The sequence below is a fragment of the Gasterosteus aculeatus genome, chromosome 3 (assembly GCF_964276395.1).
Source record: "Gasterosteus aculeatus chromosome 3, fGasAcu3.hap1.1, whole genome shotgun sequence".
Lineage (NCBI taxonomy): Eukaryota > Metazoa > Chordata > Actinopteri > Perciformes > Gasterosteidae > Gasterosteus > Gasterosteus aculeatus.
This window is the reverse complement of record NC_135690.1, coordinates 3,257,216-3,282,036: the sequence shown is the minus strand read 5'-3', so window position 1 is coordinate 3,282,036 and position 24,821 is coordinate 3,257,216. Positions and strand designations below refer to the sequence as shown.

The window sequence follows — 24,821 nt, the reverse complement described above, 5'->3', positions numbered from 1 at the left end:
TAGTCAGCTTCACGGTTTAGATTAAAATAGGCATAAGTATGTGTCACAATTAGCTACCGATCCTCTTAACCTTTGACCTCTCATCAACAATCCTCATAGCAGACAAATTAACTGCTCATTTCATAGTCATAATGATAACTTATCCAATGATTAATATTAATAAGCATAAATAGCCAGCATTAACCACCATGTGGCTTAGTGGCAACCTCCCATCCACAGGTTGACCAAAACCCCTAAAAGCCCCTAAGAAGACTCATATTTGTACCGGTCAGCTGAGTACATGGCAGCTGGCAATCTTAGGAACTGATGAATGTGTAGAAAGAGCGAGAGAGAGCGAGAGCGAGAGCGAGACTGTGGTGGTGCTCGATGGTGTGGGGGTGCGATGGGGGTGCAAAGGTGCCTTTGCTGTGACAGTGTCAGAAGCACTGGTTCCAAGAGCCGACCAGCCACCCCCGTAGCACGTGCACGGAAACAAACAAATGGATCTCTTTCCGGGTGTGCGTGTTTGCATAGACAAGGGCAGAGGGCGGAGGGCGGGGGCTTATATTAATCATAAGCTGTCAGGCTCTGGGTCTTGCACTTCAAACGAGATGCTGCAAATCAAAGTGTGTCTCCGGGTGTGTGGGTGTGGGTGTGTGTGTGCGCGCATGTTGCAGCAAGCTGAGGATCAGTGCCAGATTTGTCCGCCTGCGGTATTTTTGGCTCGGCCACAAGGGCATTTTAAAACAGACGCGCGCACACGCACACACACACACACACGCAATAACACACAGCATAAAATCAGTAACATTCCAATACAGACATTTGAATGAGTCCGGCATGGTAGTGTAGCGCACACGCAGACACACACACACACACTGTATTTGGACGGTCATGCACGTATAATAATGCACAATACAATAGCATGCTAAACTGGCTTTGGACTACACTCACTTGTCTAGTCTCGCTCCCTGCACAAAAACGCACACGCACACACACACAGCTTCTATCGTTCTAGTGGACTCAGCATCAGAAGAGCACAACCCTGCCATCCGTCAACCTGTCAGCTTACGTGCATGTGTGTGTGTGTCTGTGTAATTGACAGGGGGCTTGAAAGCACAGATGCCTCAGGTCTTGCTTTCTAAGTGGACTTTAGAGTGGATGCAAAAAAATAAAAGGAGAGTCGGAGAGCGATGAAGCCAAATGAGAGGAAAGAAATGCAAAGCTGAAAAACACTTCCTGTTCCAGACTCTCTCATAAAAAACAAGCGAGTCCAATGCATCTAAATCAAGGGAGGGATGCTAAGAGAGCGGTCGGAGAAATACTAAATGGAAACAGATAATGGGAAGGGGGTTGTAGGCCTGTAGAGTCCCAAGTCAGAGATGAGCGTCTTTAAGAGGAGATGTGAAGCTTAAAGGACAGGAATGGGTGATTGTGTGCAAATGTAAGAAAGTGGGATGAGACGGGGACAAGTATCGAGTGTGATTGAGGACAAATGGATGAGGAGGGGAACGACAATGAGAGGAAACACAGGCAGAGGTACTTGGTGCGCATATGTGGTGCGGTGGTAATCCCAAGGTCAACTAAATTAGGCAGAATAATATCCACAACAAACAACTGCACAGTGGCGTATTCGGGTTCGGCCTTAGTTTCTGTATCGGAGCAACTCTAATATTATTTACGGTGATATGTTTTGCCATGAATGTAGAAGGGAACTGGCCTGGTGAAACGACCACGCAGACGGATCAATGTCTCGTCCATTCTTACTCTGAATCACTGCTTTGGAGTCTCTCCTTTCGCAGCGGGGATGAACGGACAGCTAGTGAGGATGGACTGAACATCATCTTTCAAATGGTGGGAAGGACACTTCACACAATAACAAAAAGGAGGCTCAGCGGTAAGATTGGAAACACTAACTTATGCAGATGAGGGTGGAGGAAAAAAAAAAACAAGGAGTAAAAGATACGCAGAACCTCGTAAAATAAAATCAAGGAATTCAATCAAACCACGGCAGCATCATTAGAATAACGAGCATGGACAACTCATTCAAGGAGAATTAGATCCATGGGCTTGATATTAGGACAAAGGAAGACCAGAACTCTCAAAGATATGGATGGTGCTGGTAGACTAGAAACATTTATTCACCGGTATTCATTCAGTCCCAAAGCGCTCAGTTAACAGCCCACGTTTAACAATGGTGTCGACTGCCAGCTGCTACATATGAAAGGTCAAAATGGATTTTATCAATATTTCAGCATACAAACTATTTTACCTCACAGGGCCCTACAGTCCTGAAGAAGACCTTCATGAGAAAGCAATACAGTCGCAATGTAAAGAGTAAATAATAGAGGGAGCAGTTGCGGAATTTGAACATGGTGGAATAAAACATGTACTCAAAATCCTCTCAAATAGCTGGTAGAGCACGTTTTTTAAATGATGATGTGTGGAAATATGAGCAAAGTGTTACTGCGAATATGTGCGTGTGGTGCTCGCAGAAGCGGGACATTCACCATTTGCCCGACAACTACCCCCCCCCCCCCCCCCCCCCCCCCCACACACACACACACACACACACACACACACACACACACACACACACACACACACACACACACCGAACCTAGGGAAAACACTAACAATGTATTTTTTTTAAATAAAAAGGTTGCATGGGGGAGTTTTTTTCTTTTCGAAAACAGTTGTATAATTGGAAAGTGCTCAGGAATCATTTGAAAATTTTACTTAAAAATATGCCAGAAATCAGGTAAATGAATGGGTGATACTGAACATACTGTGAAAATAATAACTCAACCAAGCCACACTCAGGATGGGATGGGATTTGGTAGTGGTCCACAAATAAAGAAATCTGTATTTCTTTTTTTCCTGTCAGTGTCCACGGTAACTAAGAATAGCTAAAAAATAGCAAAAAGTGTTTTTTGTGGTTAAAATTTAAAAAATAAAGTTCATCCATTAATGATTTCTATGCAGAACGAAGGAAGAGTAAAGAAAAGGTTTGCTGAAGTTGAATAATTATTTCTTCCGCCGACTCTAAAAAACATCCCACAGCAGACCCGCCTACTGAGCACACGTCCTCACATGCTCCCCACTCACCCGCCCTCCAACCTCAGTCCTGCCACGGCCTCGTGAGCGGGACCGCCGTGTGACCCTGGAGGGAGGGAGCGTCCGGAGCGCCCGAGTATGCTCGGGGCCGTCAAACAGTGGCCTCGTCAGCCAGTAATAGGCCCATTATTCTAGGGTGGCAGCGCCGAGTCAACAGACTATAAAAGTGAGCGGCCAATCGGGATAAATAAGTGGCGGAAGAGCCAGATCGTCAACTGGGCCATCACAACACATCAGAGACTTCCTTCCCCCTCTCCCCCTACCCCACCTTTCCTTCCTCCATTCCCTTTCGTCTTGGAGGGAGGCACTCCACCTCCCCCTCCATATCGCAACCACCCACTCCCCGCCTTTGAAGATGCTTTGTTTTCGGAGTTGACGCACATCTTCAAATAGGGTGATATAATAATGGTCCTAAGAGAGTGTGTAGGCACGCAACTTTTGATGCAGTGTGTGTCTGCATAGATGATTCCTGCACATGTCAGACCGTACGCATGTGTGTGTATGTACGTACTTGTGTTTCTGCAGTTACCCAGTGATGGAAACATGGATGTTGATACTGCACATTGCCTTGGGTGCTGTTGGGATGTCAGGCTGAGCCTTCCATGTGTCTGTGTGAGATGAGTGGAGGGCCCCAGTGTGTGTGTGTGTGTGTGTGTCGTGCGGCATGACGGCTGGTACAGTCAACACGTACAGACAGCTGGATACCAGCAGCCTCCAGGGGGGAGAAGGGTTTCGAATAAGGAAGAGCAAGATCTAGAACAAAGGCTTGTATGTCGTCTGTTGGGGGAAAATTGTACGTCAAAGCGAATTGAAAGACTCTCCCTGTCCATAAACTCAACTGAAAAACTAAACGAATGCTTTGGTGCCGTTCGGATCCGACCTGCTGAATTTACTTCAGCTGTGAAGGATCCACATGAAAGGGAGGATGAAGGTAAAAGCAAGCCTCGCCTGAACCCTTCAGGCTTGGAAAAGCGAGACTGAAACTCACCTCCATATCTCCTCCACAATCCTCAATGATTCATCTTTTTCCAACTATCATCAGGGATGTTTTCCACCTTGAGTGATTGTTTCTGTGCACAAAACAAAGTCTCCAAACTGCAAATCCCCTCATCTGTTCAGCCTTTGTGTATCCAAACAAATGTACCCATTAGAGTCAGAAGATTGCCTTTAAGAGCAGTGCTCTTGACAAGGAGCTAGAATGAACACTTATACCCCCCACCCGCCCCTCTCTCCTCCTTTCTCCTGAAGGAATTTGGCCCAAGCCCATTTGGATATTAAAAAAATCTCTCATAAGACAGAGTTCCTAATTGAATTGCATCTGATGGAAAGCGGAGCTTGATACCCTTCTCTGGGTTTGAGTAAATATGGAGGGGAGAGAAAAAGAGAGAGGAGTTGTAGGGGGATGGGGGGGTGATGACAAAGAAGAGAATAATCGAGATGGACAGATAAGGAGGGAGGGAGAGGAAACAAAGAGAGGAGATGGCAAAAATAGAAGGGGGGGGGGGTGATTATGATGGAAATGGATGGAGGGGTGGAGGGAGACGGGGAAGACAAAACAATAGCAGAGACCTAAAAACTGAGAGAAGCACTGATTAGTGGTTTTGATTTGCTCGCCCATCGGCCACCAGCACGGCCGCCTAATTGACCATTTCAGACCAACAGCAGAGCAGTAAGCAGCTCCATGAACACGTCGCAGGTGGACCACACGTCCTCTGGCATACACCCCTCTCCTTTGGGTCAAACTAATGTATGTACAGGAAGGAGCCTCAGTATGTAACCCATGTGAACTGCACGCACGCACGCGCGCGCACACGCGCACGCACGCACGCACGCGCACACACACACACACACACGTCTGTGGCATTAGGGCCATCCTGCCACATCTAATAAACAGTGAGGACGGACTCAGTAGGCCACGTCCACTTCACTCTGCTTAGGCAGCATCTGTCTTAAGCCCGATTTCCACCGCGTCTGTTGGAGTAATCTGTGGCTTCTTACGGCTCTTCCAATTTGTCGCATTAACTTACATTGATTTCCATTTTCAGGGGCCATTCCCTTCCACACCTCATGCGCAAAGACGCTTTCACTTTAACAATGAGAGACGGTTTCAGGTGACCTGGTGTGAGGGAAGACAGGGGGGGTTTAAGGGTGTTGGCCTCACCAGAATCCTGTCCTCTGTTTTGCCGCTTCTGGTGTCCTGCTTGATGGCTCGCACAAACTTAACAGCCTGCTTGTCCAGCGCCTTCCTGACGCTCTCTGGAGGTACGAGGGGAGAAAATGACATAATATCAGAAGTTGTTGTTGTTACGGTGGAAAACCACAAATTCCTGTGTACAGCTGGGTGAAAAATGAGGCAGGTAAAATAAATTGAATGCATAAATGTGGAGAAATATGAAGGATGCACCGATTTGACACAAATTCTGTGAACTCAGGATATAAAGCTGCTCAGATAGCAGGGCTCCACTTTGATCCTCGCAACATGGCCTATTAGGTCATTCCTCTATGTGTGAGCTTACATGGTGACACTTCCTATTACTATTAAGAAAGTCACCCAGTGCAACAACAGAAGACAATTGTGCTCCTGTTGTGACAACAAAGAGTAATTGCTAGCAAATATTGATAAGTAAGGCAATAATGTGCACGAGGGGTTGCCATGGTGCTCAACATTCTGCCTACAGCTCAGCGAGACCGTGCAAAAGGGAACCGCTGAATTTCATAACTGCAGTAAGATCCGGCTGTTCAATTTTAGAAAAATGTGTCGATGTCTCAGTGAAAACGCCGCGTCGAAGGTGATGTTGGACCGGTGGATTTAATGACAGCCGCACTGGAGTGAGCAGGCCCAAAGAGCAGTAGATGGCTGCACAGACACAAACTTGAGGACATCAGACACATACACACACTTATAAATGCACAAACACACCTCCAGCTGAGGGGGACTCATGGTTATTTTTAGCCTTAGAGAAGAAAAAAAAGGAGTAGCCCGGTTGATCTCAATGGAGACCTATCGCTGCATCTTTAGAGGCTTCTGCTCCACCCCACAACATTGTCCTGCTGAAGCTCAGTGAACCGCACCGGAGGCCTCCTCCATTTACATCTTTTCCACCACAACCAACATAACACAAAATGCTCCTGTATTCACAAACACAACGCAACCTATATCCTGCAAACACGCACATATGTCTGCCGGATGTGTGAATATTCACATATCAAGCGGAGGGGGGGGCACCAGATGGAGATCAAGCTGTGTCAAGACACTCCATCGTGTCACAATCTAAACAACTCTCTTTCGACGTGAGTGCTGCACAACCCAGAGCTATCACTATTCGACATCCAGCAACCCATGAAGTTGCCTATCCACCCGAGGACGAGGTTGTGGATGGAGTAGTGTGTGCGTGTGTGTGTGTGTGTGTGTGTGTGTGTGTGTGTGTGTGTGTGTGTGTGTGTGTGTGTGTTGTGTGTGGTGGGGAGGGGGGGGGGGCTGTGGATCACACCGGCAGATCGAAGGAGGGATCAGCTGAAGACAAACAGAGAGTTATTGACATTAAGCTGTATAAGAACCAATCGCTTAAACCTTTCAACACACTCCGTGACGCCCCCGAGGCCTGTTGGCTTGACCTCAGCACCGGCCCCCAGGACCAGGGTGAAGAGGGGCAGGAGAAGGGAGGAAGAGGAAGGAGATGAAGTAGGATGGGTCAGTCCTCCTCTTTTCCACTTAAATCCCATCTCATATCCCCACAAACTTCTTTTACAATTTAATGAATCTGAGCCCCCCTACCTAGTTATCATAAACCCAAATCCCCCTTCCAGGTCTTGCCCCTCCCCCCTGGCAGGTGTGTCGCCGTTGTAAATCCCTCCTGCTCTTAACACCAGACAGACGGAGCTTGACCAGCGGGATTTAACTCGCGTCTGGACCAGCAGTGAGAGACGCGCATCAACGTGTACGCATGTGTGTGTTGTATGTGCATTGTCTACGCAGAGAGCTGAACCCACGCTGCACGTTGAAGCGCTCAGTCTTGCTGTAACTCCCACGCGCACGAGATGAAAACTCGCAGCATCACTTTTGCATCAAGAAAATAACTCTGACCCCCCCCCCCCCTTCTTTTTACAAATCAATCGCTCCGATGGGTTCATGATCTCTCCGGACGCATTTTCCTGCGGCAAAAACATCCGAGTTAAAAAGCGAACTAAAAAACAAGGAACTCGGGATGGTGCTTACCTGTAATTTCTCTGCTGACGGAGCCCGTCGTTGAAGTCTCCTTTGCGGCCATGGTTCCTCCTCCCCTCCCCTTTATGTTATCGCCTCTCCGCGCCTGCAGGTGCTGCGGCCAAAGCAACAGTCCCGACTGAGTGGAGGCGCGCAGCGATCCTGTAGCGCGCAGTAGAGAGAGAGAGAGAGAGAGAGAGAGAGAGAGAGAGAGAGAGAGAGAGAGAGAGAGAGAGAGAGAGGACTTACTCAGCACAGAGGCGGATTCATTGATGCTCGTCTGTAGTTTAATTAGTTTGAGGAGGATCGGTTGACTGGCTAGAAAGGATCTGGGATGCATAAACAATAAAGAAAACGGCGGTAATGAAAATCCAACGCGGCGAGTTAGTAAATCAGAATGGCAGTAATTAGAACGATCGGTCAAAAAAAACAATGAAGGAGCGTTTCACTAAAGGAACAGTTTGCCGCTGTATTTTTTTCTTGAATAAATACATACATAAATTAATAATTTTTCAGTTGTTTTTTAATTAAATCAAAAGTAAATACTTTAAGAACCAATTTTCCCTAATGTCACAGTGAAGTTGTCACCTGGCCACGCCCCCTTCACCTGTCACTTGACCGTCAATAGCGGAAGCTAACGTGGCTACCGTTAGCTTCAATCTACGAACAATGTGTAGTGCACATTTAGCATAACAACGCTAGACGTGCTTCCTTACCTAGCTAGCTTGGTTTTATAGTTACTTTATATTTAAAACACAGAATTAAAATGAAGAGAAAGCGAAAACATTAGCAGGTAACAGTTAAAGGGCCAATTCCGTGTAAACGCAGCGCTTTGATTCCAAAGACGTTCTCAAAGAATCAACTCGGCGAAGAGTAAAGACACACATAGACTAACATTACCTGAGACCACTGTGGCGTTCACGCATTCATTACTTTGACTATGAAGAGTGGTTTCAGGCACCGACAGAGGATTTTACTTTGGATATTAGGACTAAATTGGAGAAGCGGGCGCCATTAGTAATAAATGAATCTGCTCGGAGCCCAAGGGCACATGTGATTGGCTGAAAGGCTGAGGGGGGCAGTTCCTGATGACGGCCAACTGTCACGAACAGGGTCATGAAATTAAAAAAAAGCTTTTCAATGTCTGTATTTTGAAATAAAAGTGAACTCCAATAAAACTACTATTGTGAAAATATTATGACAATTGTAGTTTTTGAATAGATTTAACTGTTTCATGATTAATTGGTTGTATTGTACTGTATTAAATGTACATATTGGATTATATATATCAGAATGTTTGACTTATTTAAGAAATAGTGAAGACTTTATTCATCCATAATGTTTTTGTATTGAACCTTCATCTCTTTCAAGTGTGTTCTGTCCAAAATAGGCTGGATTAATATTTAGGTTAATTAAAAATGGCAGAAAGACAGAAAACTAAGCACAATCAACAGAAATGCACATGCAATTCAATTACAACAGTTATATTTCTATGCCAACAAAAGAGTTTCATCCTAGAAGCAAAGTTAAATTGCACCTTACAACACCAACAGTTGAAAAATGAATTTCAATGATTTTATTGACGCTAAATGACCTCCAAAATATGAGCAGTAAGACGAGCAGATTCTGTAATGGAAATACTAGTGTGAGGTCAGTAAACCTGGCTTTTTAATTTCCTGGTGGACCACTGAAGGTAAACCTGCATTGTCAGAACAATTTTGAACACTCGATCTTCAAAATATTCATGGTTAGATCAATAGAAAGGCTTTACAGAGTCAAAGCATTTACTTGCATTCCCATATTCCCCTGTGTCTGCCTATTTGTTAAGAGAAAATATGTGATTTGAAGGAATCTTAAATATCTCTTCACGTGAAAGTAATGTTTCTATTGTGTTGAAGCAGAAAGTAGATTTGATGCTTTTTGTGATACATGTGTTTTCATGGCAATATTTCTGTAATGATGTGAAGTGGAATGGAGTCATATATCAAACCGTTTTATTCGGTGCCTTCCTCCTCGGGAATTGCGAGATCACCACTTACGACTGAGATGGGTTTTGGGAGGTAGAACTGAGACCAGGTTGAAGCTTAAGCTGTAACACTGATGTATGATTCACCCCCTCATCTGAGTGGCTGCCACTTGTCATTGCTTATGCAACACAGTTCAGCTGGGTCTTTTTTTTGTTCATACAGAAAGCCAGAATTAGACCAGGATTTTATTAACCATTTCAGTCCCACACACCACCATCCTGCCATGACAATTGTTCACATGACGACACTGATGAATGGGTGGTTGGAGGGTGCAGCTGTGTCTGTGGTCATTTATACACTCAGAAGTTGGCCCTAACAAGCAACAAACATGCAAATGCAAATGCATGCATGCGTCTGTGTGAGTTTGCGCATGTCTGTGTGAGTCCTTTGTGTCTGCGTCCCACTGATACTTTACAGTGATGAAAGAAGACTTAGTGGGGGGCATTATGCCAGAGACAGGGGGGAGGGGGATGTCGCAGGGGTACCAAGAAATAATCAACAGGAATAGGAGTTTCATGGTTGTGTGTGTGTGTGTGTGTGTGTGTGTGTGCGTGCAGGGCCTATAGCCAGATTGGATCGGGTTAAAAACTTCAGCGCTGTTCAAAGATGCACTTGAAAGGACGTGCCATTATTTATTCATCAGTGCAGCATTTCATAGAGTCGAGATGCTCAATATGCCCTCAATTACTACTTGGTCTAGGTAGTCCCTGTGCTGGCATGACATAAAAGCTTTTTACTGCTCAGACAGCTATGTGTTTGAAGCAGACAAGGCTTGTGTGTGTGTGTGTGAAACTACAAAGAACACTTTTTGTTGAAAATATGTTTTTGCTCTACTTGATTTGTCCCAAAAGTACTATTGTAACATGTAGTCGAAAAACATACTCTATACATTAAAGGGAGGGGTTATAGAATGTTTCACACTGGAGGGAAAACAACTGTTATCCCGACAATAGAGTGAAATAACTGGACAACCTTTGCAAGGTTGGACAAGTGGAACGATTCACATATCGCAGCTTCACTCAGAGAGGGAGAAGAAGAGGAGTGCGAAGCACTCTGGCACCCACTTCCATAACAGCCAGCGTATGTAACAGCGCCAGCAGCTGCCACATCACAGTTGTTCCTGATGTCGGTAATGACTCAAGATGATGTTTCAAAGCAAGCTTTTTGATCCCACTCCAACATTCACCAAAGTGCTAGAGTACCTCATCTGTGGGCAACAGAGCTGTGGTACACTGCCCTCGTCTGGTTGAACACGGTCAGCATCAGTACCACGCACACACGTTTATTTGATGTCAAGACTTCTGCTCTGATTTAAATTTTACTCATCTGCCAAAGCACCAATTATGGCCTGTAATAAAAAATATATTCAAAGTAAAGACACTGTTATGGAAATTGTACTGCAGTAACACAATTTAAAGTATTTTTCATTCTGTGGGCATTTTTAATTAGTTTAGTCACTGATTCTCGGTGGAACTAGTTTAATTACAGGATGCAGTTTGGGCCGGGGGCTCCCTAAAGGGATCGGTTTCTGTAGTACGTTGGTCTGAATGTATCACTTGTTAAAGGCCGCTATAGAACAAAGTGTTCTTCCCTCTTTTGTTTTCATTGTAGAAAATATTCTTTGTCATTTGTCATCTTTAATCGTGTCGGTACCGCGGGGTAAAATTAGCTGTGGAGAGGCACATTTACAATGATGTTGTTGACGTCCATGTTGATTAATGTGCACTGTGTCACTTAAATGATGTAGACAAAGTACCTGAGTTTCTTTTCATACATATGTATGAATGTGTATACATATAAATTGTGTGTAAACAAGTCCTAAATTAGGCACATTGTCTTAAAATCTTGTACAAGACATGTCGTCTCACTGACTATATACTCATTAAAAAAGGAGTGAAATAAAGGTCTTATATCTCAGGGGGGGAAACTGGCCAAATTGTACAAACAGTGGTACAATTAGCAGAAGCCACCAAAAACCAGTTATACGAGCCGAGGCCAGGGAAAATAACTTAATTTGGGTTGAAAGCGTCCAAGTTGGCAACACTGTTGAGGCCCAACATAAATCTGAGGAGCCGTTTAAGGAGACGATTAATGTAACAGGGTCGAAGGAAAACTATAGTTCAGCTAAGATGTGTTTGGTTTGTTTTTTAATCTTGGACAAATTTGCCTCCTTGGACCTCAACTTGTTCACTAAATGCCATGCTAAACGACCATGTAAGGCAGGGGTCTCAAACTCGCGGCCAATTGCGGCCCTTGGGACGATATTTTGTGGCCCCAGCCTTAATATGAAAGTTTAATGTTAGTGCGGCCCGCGAGTTTCATATTGTAGCAACCCCGCTGTTAACTGCTGTGTGGGACAATGTTATAATGTCCAGTGAATGCGGCATGCATGTGAGTGACATGGGGGGCGGGCTGCATCTGGCCCGCACCTGAATTGAGTTTGAGACCCCTGACGCTAACTCGCTCACTAACACAGCTGCTTCCGTGGGGCCGAGTGCAACACTACGACTTGTGCGATCGGCAGAAAGAGCGTTGTGGTATCCCCATACGCAGTACACATACTTGTTTCCACCACCGCTGTCCCACTAGATACACTTGATGGGTTTAACTCCCATCTATTTTTGGGGCTTCCTTAGGGCACACATTTCAGTTGACCTTCACAGCGATGACTCTACTTGAGAAACGCCGGCAGCCAGTTGCCAAACTGGCCAGCCAGCACACAGATTAAGAGGGAGTGGGAAACAGCTGGCTCCATGGAGACAGATTGACGTGCTGCACTCCACCAGAGGCTTCACGCAGTCGCCTCGGCCAAGGCTTCCTGCTCTTAACAGGCTTTCTGTTGTCCGATTGCCCACTTTACTGCACTGGCGCCTCAAGAAAAAGAAATAAAGATAGCGAGTTGGGGACTTATTGGAACCAACGCCGAGGATCACTTACGAGACCGGAGAGTGGATAACAGCGTCTCCGGCTCTCTATCTCACGGCTCCACTGATCTGTTAATGTCACACGGCAAGCAGCAGAGAAGCCTATTGATTGGACATGGTGCCTAAAGGGCTTCGATGCCCCCCCCCCCCCCCCCTCCCCACAGACGTCTTTGAGATATTAAATGTCTCTTAAAAGTCCGGATTTGACATCACACTCTAACCGGAATGGTGGCGAGGATGAGACCTTCACTTTCGCCATTTCCTTGTAACGGTTGATTTTTATGAGTTAGACAGAGGATTTCTCAGACCTCACAGACCTCCTGGCACTGCCGTGGATATAAAATCTGATCTGAGATAGTTCTCAGATCTATAATGCTAACGAAGGAGGGTTGAGGCTGAGGGTTAGAGGATGCAGAAGAAATGAGAGGTTGTAGTCATACAAGACTGATCAGAGTACGGTAGTATGGTATAAAGCGCTGGAGACAAATGTTGGTAGATGGTGAGGTATTTAGATTTTATTTTGAAAAACCAATTGAAGTCTTCTTTTCTCATCCAGGTGATATGTTACACCACCTTCGAGCACCTTAAAGACAACATGATATTTGCAGTATTTTTCTAATGATGGAACATTTAATCATTGGTATTGTGTTACAATGTACAAAGGAACAAGGCGTAAAGTCTGAAATCATTATATGAAAACAAATATTTGATTATGATATATTATTTCTTATTATATAATAACAACAACCATGTAAGAGATCTAAATAAAAAAAGGTTGAGTGCTTTTGACCTACAGTATGTAACTGAGAATGTACGCTTCAAAATGTACGGCATTGTTTTATAATAATCCAATGTTTATCTACAAATTTATATAGCAACATGTTGCCTTCTGTTGTTATTGATTTATATGCATGTATACTTTCCCTTAAAATTGACGATAGTTGAATTATAGCATTATTTTATAGCAAATGTATCACCAATGTTATTTGTATTGTGTTTTTGTTAAAAATGATTATCTCAACACATATTCATGTAAAAGTTTGCACATACCCAATATGTAGAATATCATGAAAAATGCATTACCACGAAGAGATGGCAGGCTTTAAAACTACCTCAAGGCTTAACATTTAGGGGGATCTAATAGCAGAAATTACGCTCTCAATAGTTTTCTTTATTGTCCTTATTATTGTCCCCGTCCTTAAACAGATTAGCATATGGCAACTTTTTTAGTCTGTATCAATTGGCCGATTTTTTGGAATTTGTATCCCTCCACCCCATATGTTTATTCATTTCTTTCTGTTCAACTGTCTTTGTTTGGAATATCCGGGCACCTGTATTACCTCTGTGTCGGTACAGTATGGAAGTAGCAGCTACGTTTTATCTTCTGCTAATGCTGACAACAATCGCCAACTAACTTTTGCTGACACAACTGTAGCGACGCACACATGTTCCCATTTGAAACGTCGTTTAAATCATTTCAGTGGATACAACAAAAACCCTGAAGAGGACACCAGCATTCAGAGAAGAATACATATACAGTTGTTGGCACTGTTTTGTCACTTCCACGATCAGGAAGAAAACCCAGGCTATCTCCTGCTGCTCAAAGAAAATTGGTCAGGAGGGTGAAGAATGCCCACAATGCCCAGCAATATGTTTGGACGAGAAAAGGTGAGGCCTTGAACACCATGCCTACCGTCAAGCACGGTGGTGGTAGTATTATGCTGTGGGGCTGTTTTGCTGCCAATGGAACCGGTGCTTTACAGAGAGTAAATGGAATAATGAAGGAGGATTACTTCAAATTCTTCCAGATAACCTAAAACCATCAGCCCGACGGTTGGGTCTTGGGCGCAGTTGGGTGTTCCAAAGGACAATGACTGCAAACACACGTCAAAAGTGGTAATAGAATGGCAAAATCAGGCTAGAATTAGGCTTCTAGAATGGCCTTCCCAAAGTCCTGACTTAAATCCCATTGAGAACATGTGGACAATGCTGAAGAAACAAGTCCATGTCAGAAAGCCATCAAATTTAAGTGAACTGCACCAATTCTGTTAAGAGGAGTGGTCAAAGATCCAACGAGAAGCTTGTGGATGGCGACCAAAAGCGCCTAATTGAAGTGAAAATGGCCAAAGGACATGTAATCCAATATTAGCACTGCTGTATGTATATTTTTGACCCAGCAGATTGGATCTTTTTCTGTTAACCCATAATAAAAAGTCATAAAAGAACCAAACTTCATGAAGGTTTTTCTGTGACAAAGAAGTATCTGTTCCAATCACTCTGAGAAAAATCTGACTTGTAGAAATAACGGGAAACTCGAACCATGACATTATGTTCTTTACAAGTGTATGTAAACGTTTCACTACAACTGTACGTCACCTTCGGTCCTTGGCAGGATAGAACAGACTTTTTGTATGGGATTACAATGTCAATACATAGATTCAAGCACCCGAGTGAAATTGCAATATGTGCACAGCATGCATTAGTATGGAGGGAGAGTTTTTAGAGTGGTTAAGCACCTTCCATTTAATCCAACGGCACGGTTTCAGAACGAGCTCAAGCGGAAGAGTCGATAGTGTTTATGCGTTCTGGGACATGAATTCACAGGTGTGTGGTCATCGGTTACTGTGCTGCTCGTTGACATGATGACCACATCCACCGCAAACACCTGCAGCATTCAAAGTGTCTCTCGATCTGCATGGAGTCTATTCTGTCCCACGCAGGAGCATTTGGACGCGTGGGACGAGAAGCAGAGGTTGCGGCTGGAGAAAAGAGGGATGAGTGCTGCACAGTAATGCAGCACTCATCCCTCCGAAGTTATGGAGCATTTGGCTGACCTTCACAATGGGCACCAAACAACAAACTCATATCTTGAATGAATGAATAGTGAAACATGTTAGGTTGTATTTCATTTCAACATATACTGTACACTGGTCATTATAACGGAAGATTTTAGTGAATTAGACACAAGACCAAAGATGGACACAATGGAAATCATAAGTATCGAAAGATACATATTTCACATCTGTGAGCAGTCAGGCGTACGTGCAGTCCCTCATTCGTTAACTCATTAATTCTTTTTGCCCATCTGTTCCTTCTCTGAGGCTGGAGCCCATCCCAGCATGCACCGGATGGGAGGCAGGTTTAGATCCGTAACACAACATAATGTGGGAGAAATTGAGTGCTGTTTTGCGCATCTGTACGCACTCCTGGTAATAAATAACAAAATGCATTGCATCAGGCAGAACATAACGCTGTTGTGTTCAAGATGAGTGGAGCATAGTTAATGCAGTTTGAATCTCCGGGGATCTGGATGTGCATCCTAAAACATCGAAAATCAACTAGCGCCGCAATGAGAACTTAATTTAGTGTGTAAATGCCTAAAACAGTTTACTTTTCTCTCGATAGAACAACATTAGTTTGTCTCCAGATGCCAGAAAAATTACATTTGTTATGATTTAGCTGTTAAATGTGAATTATGGGCTCTTTAAAGGGGAGAAACTATAAAAAATGGAAGCTTCCGCCTGTGTATGCACACATATTAAGAGCTGTGTGGCGCTCCTTCTCATGACTATTTTATTATTATGACCGTAAAGAAAAACACTTCCACACAATCCAAATACAATATTAGGAACTCGAAAGCACACTAATTCTATAGAGAAAGTCTATGATTACCCATGAAAAAAAATTCATTAACGTCAAATAAATGATGCAGTCATGTGCGCACCCTGTTACCTCGAGCACATGGAGGGTTCTTTAAGATCATGGGATAATTGACTTTATCCGACAAGGTGGCAGAAGAAGCCCAAAACAAGCAGGACATATATATATATATATATATATATATATATATATATATATATATATATATATATATATATATATATATATATAATATAATATAATATATATATATATACATATACATATATACATATATATATCTATATAATATATAGATATATATATATATCAAATTAAGTCGTTATTCCTAACAAGTCTGCAAACACGTACATGGCCTGTTTACATTTACATACTCTGCTTTGGTCTTCACCAATTTCTTGTATCTGTCAAATATAGAATTATACGCAGTACAGACTGAAGTGATATTCTTATGTGCCTGTAGTTTGATTAATCAGAAAAGAAAAATGTTTAGAAATAGGAAAATACTGAATAAAAAAAAAGAGATTCCAACAGCGGTATTCGTCACAGAAATGGAATTGAATAAATATACGGAGATCATAAATTATTACATGAGTAACATGTAATAATTTATGGATTCTATCTAGGGTGAATTATGGATTTGAAAGTCTGTGGGTCGGGACTCAAAAGACCCGATGGAAGATTCTCCTACTCATCTTCTCCGTTTTGGCCAAGCAGGCAGCGGAGAGAAGAGTCTCCTGTTGATGGAGGATTCTTTTGATCCTTCCCGGTATATATATATATATATATATATAGTTGGGACAGTCTGGGGGTCTTCGGTGGACAAGTGGAGAATGGCAATCAACATATTTTCATTCATTATCAGAATTTTGCTCAATTATGCTCTTTGTGTTTGTCAAAAGCGTGCAGCATCCAGCACAGTAACCACTTCTCTGTCTCATGAAAGCTGGAATACTTAAATACTTGAAACTGATCTCGTGCCATTGGATTATCCCATTTCTATTCTGCTTTCTTCCTTAACTGGATTGTCTATCTGAGCTCTAAAGACAGACAAATATCGTTTTTAGAACATAGAAATATCACACACAGAGTTGCAACATTGAGTGTTACATTTTGACAGATTTATTTTTCTTATAGTTCTACAACACTTCCCCTCCCCTTAGAACCATTATGTTATTATAATAAACCGTACAAAAGAAGTAAATACAAATTTTCACATCATTTTCTACAGATACCAAAACTTGACTTTGTTGTGTTGATTTGCTTTCGCTCAAATACAACCACAGGTTGTATGATTATAAAAAGCCTTCATGAGCAGATCTTATAACCGTGATTTGATGGTAATGATCAAATATTATGAAAGATTATGTATTTCTTTCTGGGGATATTTGTGCTACAGCCGGCTTCCACCCCCCGGCCCTTTAGGCGAGTCTGTTTCTCAGCGAGTGGACATGGGTCTCATTAGGAAGTTATTCAGACGGGTCCAGCTGAGGAATAGAGGAGGGTAAGGAACCTGTGTGGTATAAGCCTGATGGACGACCCTCAACAAAACAATCACCTGTCTTATTCAAATGAATCATCAAGTTGAAACAAGCTCCTGAAATGCAATGAATGAAAGTGGAAACTGGAATTTCTTGATATGTTTCTGAAGACAGAAGTAATGATTTAGTAAGGTGAAGATTTATATGCAGCACAGCCTTTGCAGCGCATTTCAGCATCAAAGTGAAACTGTTGGGAGAGGGATTAAAGAGTTTCGGCAGTTGATGTATCACCACCACTGACGCAGGGTTTCTAGTTTAAACAGAAACACCAAATACCGTAAAAGAGCTTATTTTAAAAGCGTTATACCTTTTGATGCTTTGCAGTAGAAGCTTAGGTTGAAGACAAAGTCGCTAATCAATCACGCAGCCTCCGGATCAAATTACTTTCCAATAACCAGCAGGCAACAAAACAATCCACACGGGGAATTGTTCTCTCGGGCTTTGTCCAAGTGAAAAATGTCCCTTCCTTTTATTTACGGGGTGACTTTAGCAGAAATCAAAGACAGTGTGAAGAGACAATACATCGGTGCCTCTGCAATAACAACAAAGGACACAACTTCCAACGTTTTATATTTGAGTACTCGATTACTCATCTTCTAAGGCGATTATTAAGTAATTATCTTCTCATTAAAAAAATGAAATCGTTGCTGAGCTTTCATTTTATCCTTGAGACGAATACCGAACATGTAAAAATAAACAATTTGTCTCATAATGTTTTGTGTGTGCGCAGGTAACCCTACACTTAGCAGACAGCGTAGCACATGGATTAATAATGAGGGTGGAGGGATGTAAGCCAAATCAGGCAGTTCATGTAAACGGCTACATGTCACATCACAAACCTGCATTGGAATAAAATTGTAAATTGATTCACTACAAAACTGCAGGGCCACGGTTTTAATTAGACCAAAAGCCACCAAAGCTCATTTAAGTGCCCTGTAGTACCCATGGCAACGCAGTTGAAGGTGCTTTGTTGTGGAAGTGTAGGACACAGCGACAGTTTTAAAGAGCGCGACAAAATTACAATGAACCATCTTGCAGGGATCAAACAACAAATCATATGGTAAAGTAGACAATAGCTGCCAGCAACTTCAGCACCTTCTGCAGAGAATGTGTTGACATTTTTAGAGAAGAAAAAGTTAGATTAGTAGCAAGTTTTAATAGAAAAGTTGCCATTATGTTTTCCAAAACACTACGACTGACCAAAATGTTTGTCAGTTAGCAGCACTAACTGAAAGGTCATTGTTACCAAAACCACCAGGACTCATTTACTGGGGGCGTTGACTATTTTTATCGGCAAAAAATTTGCCAACCAGCTCTGCAACTGCAAGTGTTTTGATGTGATAATTAAGTTGAGATCTTTATACATTAAAGGAAATTATGAGCTTATTTAAAAGAAAAATATCATAGGGCTGCGGAAAAAAGTTAGGATTCACCCTCTGGGAACCATAGAACTTAAAAATGTAACAATATTTTTAGCAGTTGTCAGACTTTGTTATGGACCAGCATGCGGACATTAAGGGGAACCTAATGGGATGGTGGTAAAAGTCACAAGTCTCACTGGAATGACTAGAAAACATCTTCTGGCCCTGCATCTAAGTGCTTTACTTAAAGTTTAAACCTACATTTCTACCAACACCTATTCATTAGTAAAATGTGGAGAAAAATAACTAGTTAAATAATCATTGGAAGGATAAAACCTGATAAATAAATGAGTGCTACATTTTGAGGGGATCATCTGGAATTCACCCAAGGAATCCTAAGTGTTCCCTTTCCCCACTTTTAGGAGAAAACACTTTCAAATATCCACTTTAAAAAGATGTATTGTGCCCCTAATTATGGAGCAAGTGATCTACTTTTAGCCATGTGCCAGTTCTTTATTTAAACTCTCTGTGCCCCCATTCACAATCTCTTCCTTCCCTGCCCTTCATTTTATTGACAGCTCGGCTTGCCCAGCCTTCACAGCAGCCATCAAGAAAGCAGCTGTGGTCTGTATTTCCCACCGCTGCAACAGCAGGGGACGAAAGACAACGATCAGAGAAGGACTAAAGACAGCTGGCTTCGGAAACCTACAGAGTCTGCAAGTCTGTGAGTCTTACCAAATTGTTATCTTGAGAACGAACCAGTTAGAGTCTGAAGCTCTCGTAGGGGTTTCGGTTGACTTCTTGTAGCTGTAGCTCGATGGGGATTTGGGCCTTATTTGGAAAAAGTCGTTATCGTGGCTTGTGTGAGTTGGAGATGGAGATTAGCAGCCTAAAAGCAGCTAGAAAAAAAGATGAATAAGATTCCAAGATAATCTCTTTTGCATACATAGGAGAAATGTGTTGCCTTATCGGGCCAGGGGGGGCAAGACGTGGGGGTAAGAAAGAGAATGATCTCTGAATGGAAGCTTCTGGGGAAAGAAGCATATTCTGTTGAAAAAAGAAAGTTAGCAGACGAAGGGAAAAGTACCATCCAGAAATCTATTGCTTTCCGAGGCGATATTTGAGTCGGGTTGGAAAGGGAAAGAAAAAAAAAAGTTGCTGAGGCGTGAGAGGTATAATCCAAGCATCAATCTCTCACTCTCAAATTGATTGACACGTTTTCTCATAGAAGACTTCAACTACATGGGTTCTGACGACATTTAAGGCTTAGTTATATTTTAATTAACTAAAAGTAAAAGAAATTATTTGATAATGTTAATAAACTAGATCAAACATGACGGCATTAAAGCACACTTTGACTATGTTCTACTCATCAGATATGCATAATAGTTAAATCAGTTTGAAATCTTATAAGAACTACTTATATGACTTTGAACTAATGAGATATTTCAGAAGTCCAGTGCAGATGATGATGCACGATATCTGTGTGGAGTTGAGCTATTACATATGTTCTGCTGAATGCACTGAGTAAAAAAAAGGCTTCCAAATGATGCCCTATAGTCACAGTATGGTGGGGCAGGGGGTGAATAACTTACTCGTGCCCTTTGACAGAAAGCCAATACAACGTGCACAATCGTATTAGCACTGTCATACAGCCTTCTGCTGTGTTTTTCCTTTCTGACATTTATATTAAATTCAGGATTTCTGAAGTGACAGCAGTCTCGTGAACTGTTTTGTTCAGCCGGAGAACACTGTAATGAACAGTTACAAATGTCATTTCACACGGACACTGTAATGGTTAAAAGTATATCATCCAAGGTATTATTCAGATAGAATACCTGATATCTGATTATTGTAATGGATTATCTCGACAAACTAATTTCAATACTTACTATCAAGGCGTTATGAAGCTGTATTAATCTCGTAACAAAGAGGTTTAATTTTTTGGCCTGATATTTCTTCTTTGAAGTCTCTGCGGCACTCCCCCCTCCGCCCCCCCACATCCCAGACATGTAGGTCATTGAGACTCGAGAATCTTAATTGACCAAAGGTGTGATAGTGAGTGATGCATAAGTGAGTTAGCTTTGTAATGAACAGATGATCTGTGAAAGGTGTTCCCTTTGCATGCTGGGATGGGCCCCTAGAGCCTGGCAGCCTGACAGCCTTAATGAGTATGCAGCAAGCAGGGAGAGGGCACCAGTCCAGCAGGTGGCAGCAGACACACATGGATGCATGGAGCTGCCGGGGCCTATTTATGTAAACGTGGCAGGTTATGTTGCGGTTTCATTTTCAGAGGAGCTGTCCGTGCTTTAACGAAGTGCCCTACATTCACTACAACATGGCAGATCAGAGTCGCTTCATTGTTGTAATTGCAAGGAGATTTAGAAACAGCGTGATGTTGGAGGAGCCTAGACGTGTTCATGCATGCGTATATGAGCTTTATTTGAGACTACTTACAATAATGGCAGGCTGAAAAGATATTTCATTGCCCTACGTGTCTGCAGCTCTGACCACACGTGATGTCATTGGTGGGCGTGTTCTGTGCTGCACCTGTCACAGTGTATTGACACGCTCCAGAATGAGTTCAATCTTAGATTTAAGATTTTTTATAATCAACCATATTTGGTATTTTATTGATGAGGAGCGGTGAAGCTTATTGTATCCTCAGCTTTGTGTTGGCATCTGTTTGCTAGTTGAACACTTTGTTCGCAATTGCCCCTCAATTCACGGACTGTCCCAGCGCACTGGGAGAAAGTACCCAAAAAACATTGACTTACATCTTTCAAAGACATGTAATATATATTATAAATTACAATATTATTGATTACATATTATTTTAAAATCCATATATTAATAGTCTTATTTTTACTGCAACACAGTTCATATTGTATTGTATAGTTTAATATTAATAATAAACAATAACCATCAAATTTACATACATACTACAACAAACTATACATTTAACAATGACACTTATATTTTGTCTTGCCCTGATAGGAATTCGTTAATGAATCAATTAATTAATTACAATAAGTATGCTAAAGTCTTCTAACCGGTTTGGGGCATACATACATACATACAGACATACATACATACATCGGTCATTAGAGCAGAACAAAGTCACTGCAACTGCTGTGCAGCACAGCGATTTCTGCGCGACCAGCACCACGGACAGCGCCCTCACATCCTTATTACTCCACTCTGACAACCATGTTGAAAAGAGCCACCACTTTTAACCTCCTGAACGCTAAAACAAAAATAAGGTGGCCTGTTAACTTTCTCTCACCACCTCTCACTTGTGGTAGTAACACACCAGCCGGTTTTATTGATAAGTTGGGATGTTTGCCGGCTTCTAACGGAAAGCTCAGGTCTTCCTATGTTGCCGCGGTGCACGCTGACTCCTTGGCATAGAACCTTGCTTCGTTTTGACTTGTGATTATTCGGTTTACTAATTAGGAATGCACTCCGGTTATTTGTTGCTTTTAATAGAAGCTGGGGTTCTGAGACCACGTTGTTTTGGCAGATTGTGAAGGAAGGTGGGCTCCAAAACGTCTGCGGCCTCAACTAATATTAACAAGAATCTTTTTGTTCGTACTTGTACTGTGCTGCCAATTACCGAAAAGAATCAAAAAATATCATTTTGAATTTGGGGGAAAATAAGTATAAATGATAAGCAACACATCTAAAATATTTCCATTCGATAAATGCTGCCGGCATAAACACGAAGGAGGCTTGGGAATGTAACGTAGCTTCAGTGAAGAGCTGGAGAAGCTGTACCACACTTTAAATACAATATTATTTCAACACCCATGAGTCTATTTGTGTGAAAATTGTGTGTCAAACATATAGGATGAAATAATAGTTGGGTTTAATCCTCAGCGGCCCAGAAAAACAAAAAAAACGCTGGTCTTGTAATAAGTCTGATAAAGAATTAATAGTGATACAAGTCATACAGGCAGCACATTACATCATCACCAGAGAGGTCATGACTCTGGGAAGCATTAGTACCTTCATCACCACAGCGAGAGAAGACAATGTCAGACAATATATTTCAAGCACTGTGTTGACTTTCAACGCTTCCTCATAAAACGGGTCAAATGATATCTTATTAAAGCTTTTTTTTATCCTTTTAATTTGAATCTCAAGTAACAAGCAATTATTGAATTACAAGAGGTTCCTTTTAATTATACATTCTACGACCTTTATGGAACACAAATTCCACAGTAATTTAAACACAAACCACAATCTTTGTCCTAAACCTAATCAAAGGGTTTATTGTCCTTAACAAATACTTGTTGTACTCTTGCTAATTAAAAATGAGCCCTTAAAATCTAACCCTAACCCCAGGACAGACAAACCCAACACTGACTCTGACCATAAAAGTCTTTGAGCTGGTAAGGAAGGGGTGGTGGGGCAGTCGGTCTACTGCTCCTTTAACTACGAACGTTGACTTCTGGGTTTCCCATTGGCCACAAACAGCAGCATTCTGGGTGAAGGTTTTTAAACCCATCCATCCATCCGGCCTACCTCCCTTCATGGACGTTCTACTACGTCACCGCTCCCAGCTGCGTGCATGTTGGTTATACATAAACAAAGCAGTACTTGTGTAGGAAAAACATGCGTATTAGTACCGCCTTAAGGTGGACAGAATTATCCATCCAAATGACAGGGGACAACACTTAATGGTCAGAGACACAGTGAGTGTCTGTTGGTATTTAGTGAGTGGGCAGTTGCTCAAACACTGCCTCAGCCTCTTTCCTTCAGCCCTTAGCTGTTAACTTCCCTCCATGATCTGTGTAAGACAATAAGAGGCAAAGCTGATGAGAATAAATCCCTGTGAACATTGCACTAACAGCATAACATCCCCCTCAACTTATTATTCCACTCACTTCATTGAACAATTAACCAATCTGACACAGAGGGCTAATGAACACACTTAACTCTTTCTCTCTCTCTCTCTCTTTGTGTTTTTGTGTGTCTGTAATTGGGTATCATGTTCTAGTTTTCTTTTTTCTCCGTAATGATCGGTGGTGCAAATGGAGTCCATCACAGAGACACACACACACACACGCACGCACGCACGCACGCACGCACGCACGCACGCACGCACACACACACACACACTCTGCAGACTTCTCTCCAGAGTCTTAATCCGCCACAACAACATTCTGGCGGATATGATCACCCTGCTCGGAGCAGTCGACCAGCTCAGTTCCCGGGAAGCCGTGCAGAGCAGATAAATAAAAAGGAAGGTCCTGACACTATCTCCTGCCCCCAGCGTTTAGAAATATTCCACGGCCGCGTACATCTGTATGTTCTGTGGAAAAATAAGGCAGCAGCCGGACAGCTGAACAAATGATCTGTTCTGCAGGGGGGGAAATACAGCTGCACTTAGGCCAGGCTGCTGAGCTGCTTCCTCAGATGTCCCGTGACAGGGTTAGGTCCTGAGCTAGTCCTGGTTTCCCTTTGGCAATTTTCTATTCCTCTCTTCAGCTCATTGCTTCCACAAAGACGAAAGAAGAAGGATTCTGACAGCTAACTCAATACACCTGCTGGGAGAACACAGGTCCTTCACTGGGGCAGTTAAAAGGAGGGGCTTCATGTGTGTTTTTGGCCACACAGTGTAGTATATAAATGTGGATAAGAGAGAGACAGAGAGCCGAGTACTCTCTGGTATTAGGCAAACGCTTTCTGCTAATGGGGCCATAATAAGAGATTTTGTCACCTCATGTACGCTATGTCACCAAAAATGCAAGACAATTCAGATGGAGATTCACGACTAAAAATAGCCCCATTAACCCTACTCCCCCCCACGGCCCTCCCTCACTGCCCCCGCCCCCAGTTTAGGAACGAGGCAGAAACCAGAAGCTGCGTGGTGACCAACGCCGCACACACGTGTTGGACTTTGGTTCCACTGTCCGCTAGCAGGCCGCCAGCAGTCCCCCGGCTCCTCCGCCCGTTCCCCCGCCTCCTCCGCCCGTTCCTTCTGCCTCTGTAGTGTAAATACC

At 42.7% G+C, this 24,821-nt stretch overlaps 1 protein-coding gene across 17 annotated transcripts in view; it reads right to left on the bottom strand.

The window, feature by feature from the left end:
• carmil3 (capping protein regulator and myosin 1 linker 3) overlaps window positions 1-7,471 on the bottom strand; it is a 63,680-nt gene extending 56,209 nt beyond the window's left edge. For 13 of the 17 annotated variants that reach the window (XR_013467061.1, XR_013467062.1, XR_013467063.1 and 10 more), the window contains exons 1-2: window positions 7,313-7,470; window positions 5,258-5,352 (exon numbers count right to left, since the gene is read on the bottom strand). Coding sequence is in view for 11 of the 17 variants with exons in the window: in XM_040171199.2 (XP_040027133.2) it covers window positions 5,258-5,352; window positions 7,313-7,364 (147 nt within the window). In the remaining 6 variants the exon portion in view is untranslated. Of the gene's footprint in view, window positions 1-5,257; window positions 5,353-7,312 lie in introns of all 17 variants that reach the window. The other 4 variants (XR_013467064.1, XM_078098711.1, XM_078098710.1 and 1 more) reach the window with 3 other exon arrangements.
• Between the last annotated feature and the right edge of the window lie 17,350 nt (window positions 7,472-24,821).